Source organism: Microchirus variegatus (genome assembly GCF_963457635.1).
Source record: "Microchirus variegatus genome assembly, chromosome: 12".
NCBI classification, from domain to species: domain Eukaryota; kingdom Metazoa; phylum Chordata; class Actinopteri; order Pleuronectiformes; family Soleidae; genus Microchirus; species Microchirus variegatus.
The window spans coordinates 17,767,643-17,789,127 of NC_139813.1; the positions used below are offsets into that span (position 1 = coordinate 17,767,643).

General features: G+C 41.6%; 1 protein-coding gene across 1 annotated transcript in view; it reads right to left on the minus strand.

Annotated features, from left to right (window-relative positions):
- mettl24 (methyltransferase like 24) overlaps positions 1–16,035 on the minus strand; it is a 34,239-nt gene extending 18,204 nt beyond the window's left edge. The window contains exon 1 of the mRNA XM_083898285.1: positions 15,664–16,035. Within this exon, the coding sequence (XP_083754411.1) occupies positions 15,664–15,966 (303 nt within the window). The 5' untranslated portion in view covers positions 15,967–16,035. The remainder of the gene's footprint in view (positions 1–15,663) is intronic.
- Positions 16,036–21,485: the final 5,450 nt, after the last annotated feature.

Genomic DNA, 21,485 nt, shown 5'->3' on the forward strand with positions numbered 1-21,485 from the left:
TTAAATGACTTTGTTGGAAGTAAATGTTGCTCTGGAGTTGAAATATTCACATTTTCAGCATCGATGACAGCAACAACAACAACAGAAATCACCAAATGTGGCAGAATCTGAACACAGGATCTGTTACCACATACATGTGAGCTCTCGTACTACCTGCTGAATCAGCAGTGAGATAAGTGTTAAGCCCCATGTTCAGTCAAGCAACAGCAAGTCATCAGCACCTCGTGGACGGCGAGATAACAAACACAGAGCGTGAGTCAGAACAGACTGAAAGCCTGTTTTCCACCTTTAAACCGCATGACGTTACGATATTATTTCCAGGTAGAAAAATGAACATCAGAGATGCTTATTATGCTAATACAGCTACTGTATCTAGACCTTTGTGTAATGGAGTCTCTTCTTATAGGCAGCATCGTCTCAGGAAGCCATAAAAAAAAACCTGGGCTGGCACAACAAGATCAGAACTTTAATGAGATGATTGCCTGGATTTATTGACAGAGCAAATTTAATCTAAAACTCAATTAAATTTTTTATCATGATACTCTATCCCCATGCAATATTGCCTTTACTCCACATTTATGGCGGCCTCAGCTACATATCCTGATGGAGCTGTGTGTGTGTGAGAGAGAGGTGTGAGCAGCCAAGCCGAGCATGGATAATCCCCGGGGAGTTGACGATGGATGGGTGAACAAGAAATGACTGGATAAAACAAGAGAAGACAGAGCGATGACGACAGGCGAGACGAACGGGGAGGTTGGAAATAAAAGCAGAAATAAACACAGACGGAGGGGGAAAAAGGTGCACCACGCTGGGAAGGAAGTGAGCTACACCTGTTTATAGATTTATGCCCACGAATAAGCAAAGTCAATGGCACAACAATCGATGGCGGCGCCGGGCGGAGTATCCGAGAGAGGACGCGCGACACGATCAGCGCTCGAGGAAAAAAACAAACCATCGCCGACGTATCAGATGTCACGGCAGAGACTGGAGTGTGTCTGGAGTCTGGAGCACAGACTATATTTGCAACATTCACACCTGCAACCAGGCATCTCGTGGAAGATAAAAAGCTGTCAGTCACACACTGACTGGGTGTGCTGTGTGCTTTACCGTCTGTCTTTCTCAAATATACAAAACCGACGTCATGTTCTGTTGGGGAAACTGCCAATTGAGGCCAATAACTCCTCGGGAAGAATGTCAACTGGTGTTGTAAATCCAGTGAGGAGAAGAAGAAGAAGAGGCATTTTTCCTGGGTTATATTTGTCAAACTGGAAGACTATGTTCCCTTTTTTGGTTACACACTCTTAGAAATAAGGGTTCCAAAAGTGTTCTTCTCTTCTTCTTCTGAAAAACCTTGTCTTCGGGACAGGGTTCTTGGTAACACTAATGGTTCCAGTAAGAGCCATTTTGATCCAGAGAACCCTTTAAAACCCCTTTCCTGAATAAAGGGTTTTAAAAGGGTTCACTAAGGGTTGGTTCTTCCCGGAGCCAAAAAGGGTTCTCCTATGAGGACAAGCCGAAGAACCTTATATGGTTCTACTTAGCGCTTTTATTTCTAAGAGTGCATACAATTTGATCTCAAGTGGGCCATACCAGTCAAATAATAACATAATAACCTATAAACAACAACAACAACTCCAAATGGTTCCCTTTGTTTTAAATTTAAGGAAGTATCTTTGCACAAAAACACATATAACAATCTGATTGTTCTTATAAAAAAGTCACAGGTGTCTGTAACTGAAAATCTAGTATTTCACATTATGATATTTTCACAAATTCACCCTGAGGGCCCCTGTTTAGACCCTCTGGTGGGCCGGTTCTGGCCCGTGAGGCATATGTTCGGCACCCCTGCGATAGTAGTTAGCGATGCAAAGTCATCTCTGTGTGTTGGTAAAGAGCCACAGCAGCTGCTTGGTGACAGAAACTGCTTCTTCTTCTTCTGTTTTCGTTTGCTCTCACTTGAGTTTTAAGAGCTCCAGTTCAAATTTCCACGTGTATGTCTGTGATCTTCCAAAGTGTGCAGACAGAGGCGTCGTGGTTTGATGAAACAGCAGGCGGCTGATTCACTGTGACTTCCTCCTGATTTCTTGCCAGGCTGTGAACCCCAGTTGAGAAAGAGAGAGAGAGAGATTTGTTCTCCACAGAACCTGTGCTAATGCGATTTAAGGGAAGAAAAAAACACAACGTTTTATAGGTGATACTTATATACAGTATGTCTTTGGTGCAATGCAGCAAGTCAACAACTATTTAATCTCCACATACCTGCTTCACAGTGGGAGAGTAATTACTTCATAAATATGGCACTGCGATCTCCTTCGTGACATAACGCCGAATAAAACGCGTGGATATTGTAGCTATGACTTGCATCACATTTTTATTACAATGCGACATAAAACAGCTGGATTATGTGTGTCATTATATGTATGTGTGTGATTGAGGTGACATTTTCTCTTCCTCTAATCGTCATTTCTGTCATTTGAGATGATTATTAGGCTCCAAATATGACGACTTTTAGATTACCATAGAGCCACTATAGCTGTGCACAGATTGATTCTAAAAGAGAGAGATCCTGAGGTTTCACAAAGAATCAGCCTTACTTACTGAGCTCTATCTGTTCTGAGTAATCTGGGCTCTGGGAAGACTGGAAGTCAGACAAGACCCAGCTGTCTTCACTTCCTGCAGCGTTCAGCTATTCCCTTGACTCACTCTACCAACGTCGGCTCACTGCCAGAAGAGACACAGAGCTGGTTTAACAGAATTAAAGCTGTGGATTACGCCAATCTTTTTCTTTTTCTTAAATAAAGCTGGAGGAGAAGTTTAGTCTGCAAAGTCTCAAAGGTGGAGCGGTAGGAGGGAAGGACGATCGGAGGTTGAATATTATTTGACACTGAGGCGTTATACACACACACACACACACACACACACACACTGCTGACGTCCTGACACCATGTGAAGTGAATTTAAGTGGATTGATGACTGAGCAATTTGTGTCATCGCTGATACATGACAAGAGCATTTTACATCCATCTAACTTTAATGAAATCTGGCTCCTTCAACATCTTGCAAGGGCAAGGCTGGATGTTTTCTGTTGTTGATTTTATATACAGTATATATATACACGTATATGTGTACACATATACAAACATATATATGTATATATGTATACATGAAACGCTTCAATCATCCAGTCCATGAACGTGAAGATTTGCCAAGTTTTTCACGGGCTCCTCTCTGTGCTTTACTCGCACAATGTTGCCATTGTCTCCGACTGTCTTGACATCAACTGAGTCACTTCCTGTGTGCAGCGTGGGAATGTTTCTGGGCGACATGGGACCTTAACACAGCACGGAGAAAAACAGGGGAACTCACGAGCAGCATTGTGTGAACTCCATATTGGACTGTGTGGTTATGAATGCAACCGGTGTTTGTTGCACGCCTCGCTTTTATACGAGGAACCGTTTCGTATTTTGCACATGGCATTTACGTGAAAAGATGAAGAGAATGAATGCATCCTGCAGTTTTGACAGTATGTTGCTTTGCCATCAAACCTGATCTATGACAAAAGGAGGACTCATTATTAACAGCCTTAAAGAAAAGGGCTTGTTTTGAGAGATTTCTGTGTCCATTTCTCTCATATTATGTGCTGCTCATATGTCCTTTGACATATTAATATGCATACTTACACGTATGACATGTCTTGGTAAGCGCTTTCAACTTAAATCTCTGTAGAATTGCCCGTTGCCTCGGAAACACAGAGCCCTTCCTGTCACATCATGGCAACGTCAGTCATGCGTGCGTTCATGAATGCATGGCGGCGTTATACAGATGCTTCCAGTCTGTGTTCATGTGTGTTGGATAAAGTTAAGATTGACACTGTTCGTTGTCTGATGTGATTTCACTTCAGTGTTTTAAGAGACAGATGGGGGGTCGCTTGCAGTTTTTTTTTTTTTTGTTGCAGAAAAACTAGGACTAAATTAGCGTCTGAGTTCATGTGCGCGTGTGTCATCTTGGACAACATCCCAGATATGAGGTCTGTGTTTGATGTCTCGCTGGCGCGAGGAGAGGGAGCAAGCTGAGCACCATATGATCCTCGCTTCCTGACCACGTAGGTGGAAAAACAGGGTTTTTATTTCTTTTCTCGTTACATCGGCCCTTGTTTTTATAGTATGTGTCTCACAAAGACAGCACGAAAAAAGAAAGATAGTGTTTATTTATCCCCTCAGCGTAGCGTGATTGACAATGTCCACGGTTGTCTGTGAGATTAGTGGCCTGTCGTCATTAATACTGTGCACTGTCTCCAGCAGCAGTCCTGTTTGTCGCTCGCTTTTAATGCATCATCGAGTGCGAGAGGCAGAAATAGCCTCGTCGCTCAGAGACAAAGGGTTTTAAAACGCTCTCTCTCTCAGTGATCGTCCTCGTCGTTCACCGATCTTCTTCTGTTGCTTTTGGGGCTAAGTGATGGCAGCTACGTCTCTCTCCGTCTGTGCCTCTGCTGTCTTTGCCAAATGCCACTGAAACTGGGCTTCCTTAGATGTCTAAGTGACACACAAAGTGCCTTTAGCCTGATGGTGCAGTGTAGAAGTGGCATGGATGAGATGGTGGTGGTGGGGGGGGCGTCCCATTTCAGAGGTCAATGCACTCATTCATATCAGCCGGGGAGGGAGGCTGCAAGTTTTCTGGAATGTCCAGACAAGGCATCCATGTGTGAGGGGAGTATTGTTCAAATCGGGAGTCTGGATTTGACATTTTGACACTGCCTTACCCCCCCCCCCCCTCTCTCTCTAGTGAGTGTCTTTGTCTGATGGCTGTTTGCACACACACACACAACAGACCCACTCTTTATTCAGTCAATAGCATAAAGTGCATTAAAAAATGGCCTCTGTTTCAGCAACATGTGGTTTTGATAAGGGAAGTGTATGTGTGGAGCTACATGTTAAAAGTTGGGATCACACACTTTTAGGCATCAGAGGATCTGTTCTTTGGGCGTCCAGTTGTGGGGTTTGACAAAGGAGTGGAAGCAATTGATTATGTTTGAGATCAGTTTGTGCTTCACACCCTAACTTGGCGATGACTTCAAGTATCCATTGTTTTCTTTTGGACACATTTGTAGACTTATTTCTCTTTGCACAACACTGCTGGTTGTATGTCTCTGCTTTGTGTCTACTTTGAACACAAGCTTGTGTAGGATGTTTATTAAATGAATTACACAAGTTTTTGCTGCAATTTAGGGGGCATATCTACACTCTTAGAAATAAAAGTGCTAAGTAGAACCATATAAGGTTCTTCAGCTTGTCCTCATAGGAGAACCCTTTTTGGCTCGGTTTCACCAAGAACCCTTTTAAAACCCTTTATTCAGGAAAGGGGTTTTAAAGGATTTTCTGGATCAAAATGGTTCTTACTGGAACCATTAGTGTTACCAAGAACCCTTGAAAAACCCTTTCTTCGGGAAAGGGTTTCGGGTAAATGGTTCCAGGTAGAACTTCAGCCCTTGTAGTAGAACCCTTTTGGAACCCTTATTTCTAAGTTTACTCTAAGATTACTCAGAAAGCTTATCAGTCATCTCACATATGAGGTGGTTCAGACAAGGGACAGTCCAGCATGAAAACTGCAAACTCATTCACTCACTCATCTTCTACCACTTTATCCTCCACATGAAGGTTGTGGAGGACGTACGGCAAACGGCGGGGAACAAGTCGCCAGTCCATCACAGGGACACACAGAGACAAACAATCAATCATTCACTCTCATTGTCCAGATGTTTACTGACTGCTCTCTTCAGCTCAATAATTTCCCCTCTGGAAGGGTGACCAGAACAGGTAGGCGGACAACTCGAGTGTCTTTTACGAAGTTTTATTCCACTACACCACTTAATAGACACTAACAAAATAGGTTGTAAACCGACAAAGTGTACAGGTTCTGACGATCAGTTACAGTTAAGAGAAGGAAAAAACACAGGTTCACATAACAAAACAAAGCTTTGATCATGAACTGCGCATGCTCCACGAACTTAATCAAAACATCAACACATACAGTTTCACCTGCTGGAAAGTTCTAAACCTCCCACTTGGCCTAATGATTCTTGAATCCAAGTAGGCCACAACAACTAATCCAAACAGTTATTGGGTTAAATCGGGTAGGAATGTACTACACACAACATGAATAATTAAAGGCTTTAAGTCCGTAGACGCAATCCTTCACCGAAACACACCACCAACTAGTGGTTCTGAAGGCTTCCAGTTGAAGGCTTTTGAAGGCTGGGCGGATAACTCCCCTGATGATGCTTACTTCCTCTCTGTTCTTTTCTCTTTTGCAGTAGTGTCCTTGGTGGCCGATTCTTTGGGGCAGAGGAGGTAGTGGTGGTCTGCCGGGGCGTTTCCCTTGTTACACTCTTCCTTCCTGCAGAGGAACTTTGAGGTGCAGAGACCGTCGATCCCGTGGGTCCCCAGACACTTTGTACATGCCTTGGTGATTTTCACGTGGGCTTTCCTCTCTGGTAAGGTGGCTCTCCTGAAAGCTCTGCAGCGGAACAGAGCCCTTTCATGTCCCTCACCACACACTGCGCATGGCCTCCCCGTTTCGATGGTTGTTGCGCCGGTGAAAGACCTCCTTTCTTTCCTCAGGTCTACCAGCTTCTCGCAGGAACTGGGCCTCTCGTGCATGTTGTTAAGAGAAAAATCTTGCAAATCCAACACTCTCACGAGTACCAACTTTTGGCTCATTAAAAACTCCACAAGTGTGTCCAAATAATTTTCTCGACAGACTTGACGGTGAGGTTCACCAGCATATTTAAGCCACTCCATTTGCATGCCGAGGGGGAATTTACTTTCCAACAACAAGGTTACCAGGGGGTGGTTCATGGTACTTTCACGCCCCAGGTCTGTGAGGTCTGCTACTGCGCATTCCACGTCTGAGATCAAATTCAATGTCTCTTCGATCTGGCCCTCTGGTACGATGGGTCGATCCTGTAGTTCTGTCAGGATCTCTAACACTGTAGTTTCAATGTCCCCGTAAAGGTTCTCCAGTACTCTGAAGATGTCATCCGCATCCCTGCAAGACCTCAGCTTGAGTTTGTCTTTCACAGTCTCATCTATGCTTTCTAACAGACTGTGTTTCTTGTAAGCCAGTGACCCCGTGGGATTTGCATGTGCTTCAATGTTCGTCCACTCAGTCTTCCAACGCCAATAGCCCCTTCTACTTCCGCTGAATTTTGGCAAACTCAATGGAGTGAATTCCATGTTGGATAGGGCCCACGTCGAGCTGTCTTCCCCCCTGGTGTACGTGCTGAAACCGCCATGTGGTCCTCCACCGCTTTGTCCCATGCCGTAGTCGACAGGGGCAGTGCTGGGTCTTGGTGGTCTCGGCGTACTGGTGAGGGCTGGAGGCACGGCGATAGTGTCATTAGGTTCTTGTCCCATACTTAAGTCGACAGGAGCAGTCTGTAGTTGTTGAGGCTGTGGGGGAAGGCTGGTGACACCTTCAGTATCCTGTCTGCCAACGGGTGAGTGGGTGTGAAGAGGTGGAGCGGTACAGGTGGGGGCCCCCTGTTGGTATATGGTGACCTCACTGCCTTCGTGCTCCTTCTCCCGGCCTCTGCTACTGCCACCATCATTGTGTTCATCATGTTCTCGCCGGCATGTCCACTCATCCATCAGTTGCTCCTTACCCTCTTTCAGTGACAAATAGAGCATCCATTTGTCCTTTCCGTGCGGCCGATAAATTCGCCAAGTATACACAGTGTCTCTGAGTCCATGGAGTTTTCGATCCAGTTGTCTACTTTCGACCTCTTGCTGTATCCACGGTACCACATTATTTCTACCGAGTGCCTCAACCCGATCGAAAGTTGTCTTGAACTGTGTCACGAGAGCGTCTATGTCCGGCACTGCATCCCTGGCCCACAGCATGTCTACTGCGTTTTGGTACTTTTGCGTGATGGTATCCTCCCTCGCTAGAGCGTCCTGCGTCTTACAGTCCATTGGTTGCATTTGCTCCAGTGCTTCGACATATCTATGGTTGGCATCGAGGAATCTATCATAGTCGGTCTCCAGTTTTGCCTTTTCCTCTGAAGGGAGGTGGCGAGCCATGGCATTAAGGCGGTAAATGCGTGTTGTCAGGATGTCCTGCGCACTAGACCATCTCTGCTCTAGGCTTTCTAGATTGTTGTCGGTCATTATGCTTCTTCCAGAATTCCTGACTCACTTCGGGAAGGGGATTGTTCAAAAGATCCACTTTGATCACACAACTTCAAAGGTTCAACACAGTCTCTGCGACTTCTCAGCAGCTGTTAGTCCTTCAGTAGCTTAGCAGGTTAGCTCTTTAGCCTGGTAGTCGCTTTCTTAGCTCTGTATCCCTTGTGCAATCCATGCAGCTTTACTTACGGCTGTGGTACTTCTTCTGCCCTTCTGGCTTCTCTGTTGTATTGGCTTTTCAGCCTTCACCAACCCCCTCGGCTCTTGGCTTTGGTTCCTCCGCCGTAGTGGCGTTTTCTCCGGGTCCTCAGCGACGGGTGTTTTCCACTGGTTCCGACCACGGTTTACTCTCCAGATTTTTACTGGCTGCTCTCTTCAGCTCAGTAATTTCCCCTCTGGAAGGGTGACCAGAATAAGTACAACTCGAGTGTCTTTTTTCAAAGTTTTATTCCACACGCTACTAAATAGACGCTAACAAATAGGTTGTAAACCTAACAAAGTGTACGTTTTCTGACGATCAGTTACAGTTAAAAGAAGGAAAACCAGAGGTTCACTTATAAGAAAAACAAAGCTTTGATCACGACCGTGCTTTGATGACAAACTGTGCTTTGATTACGAACTGCTGCCTGCTTCACGGATTTGAGCATAACATCAAAGCTCTACACTCATGCTTCCGCCTATGGCCAATTTAAAGCGTCCAGTTTGCCTCATCCCCATATTGCGTGTTTTCGGACTGTGGGAGGCAATCGAACTCAGGAAGAAAGAAAGGTTCTTGTTCCAAACCTGGTTCTTCTTGCTGCAAAGACAAGAGTGCTAACCACTCCACCAACCGGTCCGTTTAGTTTTAAGCAGCATAACAGTTACTACTTTTTTTGAATTGAAATTACAAATTAAAACAAATTAATGATCAAAATTTTCCAAAGGCTGAAATTGAATTCCTCTATTTTTGACAGTTCTATCTTTATATGCAAATGAAGCAATACAAACTCACACTTGCTGGAAACAGTTTATATCTTTTAAGTTCTCATATTTGCAGAAATCACAAGTATACCTATTGTGAAACTTGTTTGGCCCTCTCTATAAATGTATACCTGGAGACAGAGCTATGACAAACCTCAGTAGAGGGAAAAGAAACATCACTTATAAAAGTCATGAATCCTTTTTGCTTTTGGGGACTGCTTTTGTGGAGAATCGGAAGTTATTTCCACTTGCACGGGGACTGTGGGGACTGTTTTTGATGTAAAGTTATAGCTCTGGAACATGAAAGTATAGAGGAACGACCCCGCTGACATCAGCCTCTCGGTCCGTGATGTCCTGTGACTGCCTGCTTCCCCAGACGCCCCAGCAAAAGGTTAAAGATGCCTGAGAACCATCACCAGTCACACCTTTGGGATTACAGAAGTGAGCGCCACTCATTCTTTTCAAACAGCCCCCATCTCACCCTCTCTTTCTTTCTCCCTCATGTGTGTTGAGCTTTCATCTTTCAAAGAAATGACCAAGGAGGGTCACTGGGTTTCTGCATTAGAAATTCCTTGTGGGGGTGACGTTGGCTGGCAGTGGTTGGCGCAGACGTTGCAAAGTGGCCTTTTTTTATTTGTTCTTTCTTTATCCCAACACTACAGAAGAGGATTAGTGCCTCAGAATTTTGACTATTCTCATAATTCTCGCTATAAACTCAGATTTCTGAATTTAAACTGAGAATTCTCACTTTATTTTCATAATTCTGACTTTAACCTCAGAATTCTCACTTTATTCTCATATTTCTCACTTTAAACTCATAATTTCTGACTTTAAATCTCAGAATTCTGACTTAATTCTCATAATTCTCACTTTAAACCCAGATTTCTCACTTTTAACTCAGAATTCTGACTTTAAAACCCAGAATTATCACTTTATTTTCATAATTCTCACTTTAAACTAAAAATTCTCACTTTAAAATCAGAATGTCTGATTTTAAAACTCCAAATTCTGACTTTATTCTCAGAATTCTGAGTTTTAAAGTCAGAACTCAAATATTTTTTTCCTGTGTGACCCTAATCCTCTTCCGTACATCACAACACTGAACTGAACAACGCTCAAGAAGAAGAAGAACTCACTGCGCTGATGTTTATTTAAACAAAAGTAATTAATACTCGTCTTGTGTAATTGCATTAACATTTTGTCCCGTCTAATTATAAGGAATAATTTGAATTTTAGGGCTATTCTTGGTTATCAGTGTTGTTTGACTGAATCAATTAACCGTTATCAGACGTTTTATGCTTCATCGGAGTGATAAAGTTAATGCAGTTTATTTGAATCCCTCTGCTGGATTCTTGCCGTTGTTCTTTTTTTTTTTTTAGCTCACTTTTATTTCTGACAATCTGTTATTATCGTATTGCACAAATTGGCCTTCTTTCCCCCCCCTCTGTCATTTCAACATAACAGGATGATAATTTCAGGGAATTGAAAAACGGGAAATGATCCATGGCGCTGCTTTTCTTTTTTCCTCTGTTACCGTCTGCCTATGGGCTTTAAGGAGTGTGTGTGTGTGTGTGACATGTGAATGACGGTCTCTTCAAACAGTTCTGACACCGAGAGAAGAAGCTTCTCTTCTGTGAAACGCTGCCATTTCCACCAAATGAGCGAGGATATTAACAATTGATAAGACGGATATGCGGTGAAATGACTGTGTGTGTGTGTGTGTATCAGTGTGACATTAATAATTCATTTCTACACTAATTTGGATGTGTCTACTTTCTGTGGTCGGTGCACACGAGAGGAAACTTTGGGAATAAATCACTTCCGAGCAGCAAACTGAGGATATACTGTAGCCTTTGGAGAAATAAGACAAAAGAAAACTTTGCATATTTCAGGAAGTAAAAGCAGAAATATTTTTTTTCCCCAAAAAAAACGTGTTAAAATAGTCTTTTTTCTATTGCTGTAATAATCCTGGCATATTCTTTCACCGCTTGACAATACAAAGCATAATTAAACATGTATTCCAGTTCTGCTGTGTGAACTATCGTTGCTCTATTGGCCTAAAAAATATATATTTTTAAAGCAGTAGCTATTTATTTAACTGTAATGACAAGTGGTGTGCTCACTTTTAAGTAGATTTGCTCATTTGAACAATTTAACACAGAGACAGCACACAGCCTCAGATTCAGTAACCCCTAAAGAGCTGAAACAATTAATTGATTATTAATCAATTACTACATTAATCGTCTACAATTTTGATAATCGATTGAGATTTCTGATCGTTTCAGCTTCTTAAATGTGAATATTTCTGTTTCTTCGCTCCACATAACAAAGAAATCATTAAAAACTGAATCATTTTCGTTTTTGGACAAAACAAGACATTCGAAAACATCGTCATTTCCAGGTTTTTGACGAACACTGATCAACATTTCCTCACTTTTTATGGACCAAAAGATTACTAGTGAAAATAATCCACGAATTAACCGATTACGAAAACAATCGTTCGTTGCAGCTCTAAACCCCAATGTCATCGATCAGTTCGTCTCAGACTGACAGAACTTCCACTCCCTGACGCACTGCTATTAGGATGAGGATTAGGATGAGATCACAACAAATAACATGCTTTGGCAGGGAAAAAAAAACATCTGGTAAGAGTTAGTTGTCCAAAAACATATCCGTAGAAATAAGGTGTTGTCGTCACCAACATCACATACAAGCACCTGCTCCTGTGACACATTAGATCCTGCACAAACTCTGCATTCTATGTTTAGTCGTGCAATAAGTGGAAAACCGAGTTTGTCTTTCTTCGCACTCCCTGACTGCTCGTTGTTATTATGAGCTTGTTATGATGCAAACTGTGAGTTGGCATGATGGAGAACCACTGCGCCTCAGCGCTGCTGCTGCTGCTGCTGCATAGTTGTGGTGCACGGCTTTAGCTCATCCATCCCAGCGTTCTCTCCCCTCGCCATTGGCAGTAGGTCAGTGTGATCATGCACATCTGTGTGTGTGTGTGTGTGTGTTTGTCACTGTGACTTCAGGGGATTCAGAACTGGGTTTTCCAGTGATTGCTGCTCCTTCTCTCGTCCTGTTTTTCCTCTCTTTCCCTCCCTCCCTCCCTCCATCACTGCTGTTGTTTTTAGGTGCAACACATTTCACGTCTGTCTACAATTAAAAACGACTCATCGCTCCTCACTTTTCCCACAGGGAGGGGGGAAGGCTGCAGGAGGTACACGATTAAAGGAGATGTGCGTGAGTTTACTCATGTGGAGATGCATTTCACTTTAAATTGGTTTATACTTAGTATAGAGCTGAAACAAGATCGATTAATCTGTTTGAAGCTCTTTTCATGATTAAAACAAGATTTCTGATCTGTTTTAGCTTCTTAAATGTGAATATTTTCTTCGTTTCTTTGCTCCACATAACAAAGAAATCTTTAAAACTGAATCATTTTGGTTTGTGGACAAAACGAGACATTCGAGAACATTGTTTGACAAACATTGATCAACGTTTTTTTAACATCTTATGACATTTTATGGACCAAACGATTAATCGAGGAAATAATCGACAGATTAATCGATTTACGAAAATGATCGTTAGTTGCAGCTCTAGTTTAGTTTAGAGTATTTTCCTGTTGTCTTTCCACACTTTCTGGATGATTTCTGGCAGAATATTGCAGAGACGTAAAAGACAGGTCTCAAACTTGCAGTCCGCGGGGCCACATGCGGGCCCCCCAATTGATTTCATGTGGCCCACCACTTAGTATCAAATTTTAATTATTTTTACTTTATATTTTTATTTTACTTTTTACTATAAGTTTTGTGTTTTCATGTCTTTTATTTAATTTGCTTAATTTTTTGGAGGATTCTGATTGGCTTGCATGGCCTTTATCCTGCTCCCTACACTGCCACCCATAGGTTTGGCGGCGCTCGACGGCGTATTTATGCGGGTTGAAATACTGTAAATTACAACTTCTTTGAAAACGATGGTGTGTTCACGATGTTATTTTTTTTTAAATGGAGGGGAGGAAATTATGTTCAACAAGGTTGACGGAGCAGTCGTGTCACCTTGCAGTTGTTTGTGCCGCAGTGAAGACGTCGTCAGCAGGAACGTGAAAAATATTATTTCCTGATGTGATTCAGTGAGACAACGTTGACATCCAGACGAACAACGAACCGCTCGTACTCTACTGGTCTACTTTCTTCTTCTTCCCCTGGAGGCAGAACGGTGTAATCCTTCTGTGATATTTAATTGCCCTGCTGCAAAGAGGGGAGCGCTGATATTTGACATAAAATACAAGACTTTTAGATATTATCGACTGCTTCGAGTGGCCGTGTCATGGTCTAAACCTTTACTGCAAATAAGCTGTTCATACAAATATCTACTTCTTCACCTTCAGCCCGCCGATAACCGCAGCCTCTATGAAGTCCCCTTCATTGCTATTCACCAAGGTCACCCGGAGGCGTCATTCTCATCCTTTGCGGAGACTCGAGCAGCAGCAGCAGCAGCAGCAGCAGCAGCAGTCCTGCTTTATTTCATCCGCCATGCATTAATATGTGCTGAGACGAGACGAGAGAGAGAGAGAGAGAGAAGGGGGAGCTGAGGACAAGGAGAGAAACTAAAGAGAGATGTGAATTTGAAGTGGGAGGCGAGAGTGTGTTTTAACACCGAGACAGACAAGGAGAGATGGAAAAACACAATGAGTGAGAATGAAGCAATGACACGCGCTAACCAGACGGACCAAAAAAAGAAGCGGCGATTATCGAGATGAGAAGTGTGTGAGAGAGAGAGAGAGAGAGAATGAAATGGCATCAGTACATGACAGAAATGTTGTCCTCGGGGCCCTCGAGGGCATGTTATGAGACAAATCTCTGTGTTCAGAAACAGGGAGAGCGAGCATATGGTGGCGGTGTGCATTATTGATGGTGCCTATCTCTCTCAGCGTGGCACAATAACCCCTGCAGTGATTTCTGTGGCATTTAAACTTCAGTTGGTTTAAGTCATTAAAGATTTAAAGCTCTCATAGAGTGGTCCTGTCGCACACATGTATGTGAGTTATGGAGGTTTACTTACATACATTAACTTGTTTTTATGGTCAAAAACCTCCTAGTTGCTGTAAAAGAGCCGATAAAAATCTCTCCTCACTGAAGCTCTCCTCAGCCGCGGTGTATTAGACTGAAATCTCACCCCCAGAAGACAGATTGTGTTGTGATTGGCCAGCCAGCGAGAGCTTTCCCAACTGTCTTGTGATTGGCCAATACCCGGAAGTGACGTAAATAGCCCGCCAGCTCTCAGAAGCGCAGCTCCCCCCTCTGGAACGGTGGATGCACTGCTACTCATTATCAAAACATTGTTTTAACAACGTTTAAAAAAATGGCTTCTTCACGACTCCCCGCCGCAGTCCCTTTTACGCCTTTGACCCGGAGTCGGACCCAGAGTCATAAGACACCTCCGCAACGGACGTTCTTCTTCTTCTGCGGTTCAATGTACGCAACCGGATGTGCCCGGACTAGTGCCCGGAGCAGGACGATCTGCTGTTCAGGAGAACCGCTGTTTACGTAACCGGACCGGGTTTTTTCAGAGATCTCGCTGAGCCCGAGATTACAACACAACACAACACAGCGTTCTCAGCAATGGCTGAACTGTTTGTTTCGAACCTTCAGGGCTTCATAAACGAGGTAATGACGCTGATACACACTAAAAAAAACAACGTTAATTGGGACTTCCGGATCAGGTCCGCTTTAAAGACAAAACGCGGACCATCTTACACCGAAGAGTGACAGAAGCGACGAAATAATGCAAACCGAAGAGGAGGACAATGGTGAAGACTGAGATGTGTTGTGGTGGCAGTGGGAGGGTCAATAGACACTGGCAGTGAAAAGGGAACAAAAAAGAGAGATGGGTGAATGTGGAGATCAAATGACACAACAAGGGCCACTCAAGAGAGAGAGAGAGAGAGAGAGAAAAGAGCAGAGGGAAAAAAGGTTAAAGAGAAACAAGTGGGAGTTTTGTTAAGCTGGTGATTTAACACACCCTTCATGGGTCAAAGGTCAAGTCCCAGAGCTGTGTTTACTCCAAAAAGACATTCCAAGTGAATTATCCTTTGTCAAATCTGACTTTATACCTGCAACAAAACACAGACAAGTGTTTGTGTTTGATTTCCAGCTTGTGTTCTCACTTCAGAAGAGTGAAAAAAAAGGCAGCTTTGTCACTCTGGTGGTGACAAACTCTTCCTTTCATCTCCCGCAGCACATCAGAGCGTGCTTTGAACATGCATGGAGTCTGCTGCTGCTGCTGCTGCTGCTGCTGCTGCCGTCATGTTCTTCCTTCATCACCCTCGTGGGGATTACAGAGATTTGAAGGCACCGCCTCGCAGAGAGATGGAGTGAAAGCTCTTTATTGAGCTGTTTCCGTCCTCCTCCTACTACTGCGACTACACTGATTCAGGATCAGATAACCCTCACGACACTGTTAATCGTGGCCATTTTACCTTCGGACATGGATGTGATATTAAACCTGAGCGTACCTTTCTGTGTGAGCGGAGACGGGGGCAGCACGGAGGTGAGAGGACCTCGCTCCCTTCGTCTCTCTTCCTCGCTGAACCTTCCTTCTTCAGCGTCCGAACGTAAGAGATTCTCCTTTTGACGCTCCTGTCCTTCTCCCGTCCCTCTGCAGAGGCTCTGCTGTTCCGATACGTCTGGATGGGACGTCCCGAACCCTGGGGAGCAGGTGTCCTCCACCATCCTGTCCTCAGGTAAACGTGAACACACACACACACGGCAGTGAAGAGCAGAGCCAAACGCAGCAGCCACCCCACAGATAGTCCCATGTCCTTTCACTGTCGTGTCCTCTCTGTCCTCTCTGTCCTCAACTGGAAGGTGTTTAGTTTGTCCATTGATTTTCCTAACCCATTCTTCTTCTTCTTCTTCTCTTCCTCTTTCTCCGTCAGGTCCAAAGGTCCACCATCAATCCACGGAGGTAAAGTTAATGAAACACTCACAAGACCAACACGTGTGCAGACTGCATCTCAACCTGAACAACTGTGTGCATGTTAGTGTGTGTGTGACTGTGTGTGTGTGTGTGTGTGTGCGCCGCTCTCTTTGAAAACTTTTGGGAACTCCCCCCTCACACTCTCAAGTCTCCTTCTACCCCAAACATACACGCCCCTTTAATTTCTTCCTTTTCTTTTTTCCTTCTTTCTTTCTCCCAATGCGACACACATCACACACACGCACGCACACACACACACACACACTTTGCTCCCTCCCGTCCCGCCCCACACACTCTCGGGTTACTGTGTAACTCTAGCTCTGGGCAGGGCCTGCTGCTCCACCGAGGGTCCATAGAGTTTCTGTCCCAGCATCTGCATTCACTTAACTCTCATGCAGCCGCCTGGATGATATTACAGTCGCTCACATTCATTCTTAAGTCTGATATATATATATATATATATATGTATATATATGTGTATAGATATATTTTTTAGAACATCAAATGAGGTCAAATTTGATATTTCAATGACATAAATCTATTTTTCTTTTTTCTTCTTTTTTTGGCTCTGTTGTACAGAAGAGTATTAGGGCCACATGTAAAAAAAAAATAAAAATTGGAAAAAAAAAAAATAAAACAGCATGAATTCTGAGATTAAAGTCATAATTCTCAGATTAAAGTCAGAATTTTGAGTCTAAAGTTAGAATCCTCACAATGTCAATGTCATCACAAAAACAAACTATGATCAGTATAACTTTTTCTTTAACTTTACTTTAATCTCAGAATTCTGACATTTATATTCTGACTTTAATCTCAGAATTCTAATTTATAGTCTGACTTTTCTCTCAGGATTCTGACTTTAATCTCAAAATTCTGACTTTTATTTGCAGAATTCTAACTTTAATATTGACTTTAATCTCAGAAGATATATATTCTGACTTTAATCTCAGAAGATTTATATTCTTACTCTTTCTCTTCATTCTTATTCTCAGAATTCTGACATTTATTTTCTGACTTTATTCTCAGAATTCTAATTTATATTCTAACTTTGCAGAATTCTGACTTTTCTCTCAAAATTCTGACTTTTATTTGCAGAATTCTAACTTTAATATTGACTTTGATCTCAGAAGATTATATATTCTGACTTTAATATTCTTACTTTAATCTCGAAATTCTGACTTTTATATTCTGACTTCAATCTCAAAATTCTGACTATAATCTCAGAATTCATGCTGTTTTATTTTCTTCTTTTTTTTTTTACGTGGCCCTCATACTCCTCCCTACTGCTGAAACCTAATAATAATAATAATAGTAATAATAATTTATTTTTATTACAAAGGTCATCTTTCTTTACCAATAACCACTATTCACTCTGTCCTTGAAATCACATTGTCTTCATTGTCGTCTTGGCTCGACTTCATTATCTCTGTCATTGATTTCCTCTCAGAGGCCGTTAATGCTGCTGTTTATGGACAAATTAATAATCACTGCGCCAATTTATCAAATACGTTGCTGATATTATTTCAGTCTGAAATAGGACACAGGAAAACACAAAGAAGATGATGAATGAAGCTGTGTTCTTTTAGCGCTGTGGAGAACAAACTGTTATGTTTGGATATGGTAGTAAACTCACTAGTAGTAAAGATAATCCTCCTTCTATTCAATCATTGAGTCCAAGGTTAAGGAGTACAACATGTACAATTTGGATAAGACCAATGATATTGATATCCTAAATAGTTTATTCCTATGAAGTAATACATAGAGTAATATATATACATATGTATACATTGAACATATAGATATCCCTTGTCAGAAGCTGGGAATCATTATGGGGAATAAATTCAAGTATGGCTTTGGAATCTTTTATTGCGACGTATGTGATGATAGAAAAAGTCTTGTTTGGGCACAGAGTGGCAAAGAAAAAAAAAAAATATTCACACACAAACTCTACTGCCATCATGTGGCAGCCATGAATCCTGAGCGTCACATGGATTGAATTATACATGGAAGTCATTCCAGGTCTGTGAACGCCTGAAGTGAAGTGGGTCAACTGTTGATATCGTCGATGGTGATCGTGTTGCTGTTCACACGATGAGAGAACCAGGAAAGAATGCAGCGAGAGTAGATTCTTGTTGGAAAACAACATGATGCTGTATCTGTATCTGTGTATTTGTACACGTGTGACTACGTGTGGTAAATATGTGAGGCTACAGATTCAAGAACGACGTTTCAGAAACAGTCTTTGCCATGCAAAACATAAAGTCCTTGTTTCTTCTCTTGCACACATTGCAACGATTTATTAGGATCTGGCAAAACTATGTTAATGTGATTCTGCTGTTTTTCCCTCCCCCTTTTTTTTCATTTTGTCCTCTTTTCTCCCCAAAAAATGAGGGCCAGATAGGAGAAGTCATGTGAACTCATTCCACTGGAGCCTTCTTAAAACAGTGCAAAAGTCAAACAGAGGCAAATGTGAGAAGTGGATGAATATCATATCATGTAGGAATAAGCGGTGAACAGAGGAACAAGACAATTTACACCTCGTGTCGACTCACAAACGGAATCGCTGCGCATGAGATTTATAAAAAGACGTGACGAGTTTAATTAAGGTACATTTTATAGTGAGATGAACTTCAAGCCAGCTGCTGTGGAAGTTTCCCAAAAGAGCCGTTGAAACCAGACTGACCTGGGCAAAGTCTCTTTAGGAAACTTAAGGTTTTTTTTTTATTATTTAAACACTGAAACTTTGGTACCTGAATCGAACATTTTGCTCTGTGAGAAGGAGCCAGTTGTGACAGGAGCAGGCGAAGGTTACAGCAGTGTGTTTGCTTTTGACTCTGGGGCCACTTTCAAACCAAGCATTTTCCAAACTTTGTCCACTGTCGATGTGGTGAGGCAACAGAGAGAGGAAAGGAGTTGAGACATAGAAGGTCATTTTAACAACAATATAATGGACATGTTCGGCTTCTCAGCCGCCACTTTTTTATCCTTAATGATCGGCAAAAATGTTTTATTCCCTCACCTCGCACACAAAAAAAAGACGAGTAACCTGACGGGTCAGTGGGAGGAGTTGGTTTTTTATCAGCGATACAGCTATTCAAACATATGCTTTGTGAGAAAATACACTGTATATAGGTCACTGAATGACTAGTTCAGCCTTTACTATTAGTATTTAAGCTGTAAAAGTATAATCATCAAAAAAAAAAAATAGTATTAATGTTTTAATGTATGTCTGTGAAGGTTCTCAGTCATCCAGGTCATAATCATTTGAAAATGAAAATGTTATATTGTTTATAAATTGTCATGAATTAGTTTTAATTTAGATTGTCTTTTGGTTTTTGTTATTTAAATGGCGCATATGTATATGTATATATATATATACATATATATACAGTATATATCTGTGCCATTTGAATAACAATAAAAACAGAAAAAAATCTAAATGAAATATAAATGTATATGTGTATGTATATATGTATATGTATGTATATACATATGTATATATACACATATATACAGTATATATCTGTGCCATTTGAATAACAATAAAAACAGAAAAAAAATCTCAATTAAATATAAATGTATATATGTATATACATACATATATGTATGTATGTATATATTTGGATATATTTACATATATACAGTATATATCTGCGCCATACAAATAACAATAAAAACTGAAAAAAATCTAAATTAAATATATATGTATAGATACATATATATGTATGTATGTATATATATATATTTACATATATACAGTATATATCTGCGCCATTTAAATAACAGAAATAAATCTAAATTAAATCTAAATATATATGTATGTATATATACACATATACACATGTACACATTTTTTAAATGCCTACAGAGCATGTTACCAGATTAGCAACTGACCCTGTGGTGATTGTGAGCTTAGCAGATCATTACCACTATGTTTAGGTTGTAAACATTACGACCTAAACATAGTGGTACGTGGTTTACATTGTAAATGTCATTCATGCTTCGCAGGAGCAACAGTGTGTACAGTGTGTATATCTGTACAGAATGTTATTGTTGAATTGTCTGCTTTGTTGTTGTTGTTTTAGGTCCTTTAGATAGTATTTTCCTATATTTTATTTATCGCCGATGTATAGCACTTCGTTTCAGCTGTTGTTGCTTTATAAATAAAGTTGGATTGGATTTTGCATGTATGTATGTGTGTGTGTGTGTGTGCATGTGCAGAACGTCTATTTGTATGGTATAAATATGCAGGAACAGATGCACAGTTGCAAAGTGTGAACCTTCTCCCTCCTTGACCCCCCACACATTAGCGCTCTCTGTGAATTAATTTCCCTGTAGTCACCACATAACAACTTTGACACAAAGACCCCAAAAGAAATATGAGTCTGCCACGTCAGGCTAGTGTTACACTCTCGGTTAAAGAGCATGCAGTGCCAGGCTATTTAAACAGCCCTTCCCTTCAAACTGCTCCCCTGAAGCACTGCAGGCTGTGATTAGGTGACATAATGTGTTTAATGTGGTTTCCACTCAAGAACCACTTCATTTGAAAAGAATGTAATCAATGTAGTGATACAATTTGACGTGTCGGAGGTAAAAAACTTCTATGCAAATCAAAAAATAAAACAACTAAACACAAATTATGTATGAAATAACATAATAAAACAACAATAATAACAAAAAGACCAAAGACTTGTGTCAGTTTTCATGTGCTTATGTTCCCTCATCTCAAGTAGGAAGTTTTATACAGTTTTGGTGAATGTACAGCAAACTTCGAAAAGTTCATACTTGTAGACGTGTTTGTTCATTTACGAAATGCAAATTGCCAACCAAATTTCGAAATGGCTGACTTTCTGTTGAGCTGAGGCCATCGTCCCAATAGACTTGTATATATGTTCTCTTACATCACGTACGAAGTTTTGTCCAGATAGGTGAATGTACGGCTAAGAAACAGGCCACTTCCTTTTTTTGTGGCAGCTAAATTCAAAATGGCCGACTTCCTGTTGCACTGAGGCCATAGTCCTCATATAATTTTTTGTTCGTCCTGAGCTGTGATATGTTTCCACCATGTTTCATGGAATTTGCTGATATTCTCTTATCTCATGTATGAAGTTTTGTACAGATCGGTGAATGTAAGGCAAAGTAACAGGCCACTTCCTGTTTCGTGGCGGCTAAATTCAAAATGGCCGACTCACCGTTGGGTCAAGTTCCTGTCCGTAGACATGGTGTTCAGGGTCGGTGTCTTGTGTCATGGAGGAAGATTCTAGCAGATTGATTCATGTTTGTTTGTTTTTTACGAAATGCAAATTGTCAACCAAAATTCAAAATAGCTGACTTCCTGTTGCGCTGAGGCCATAGTTC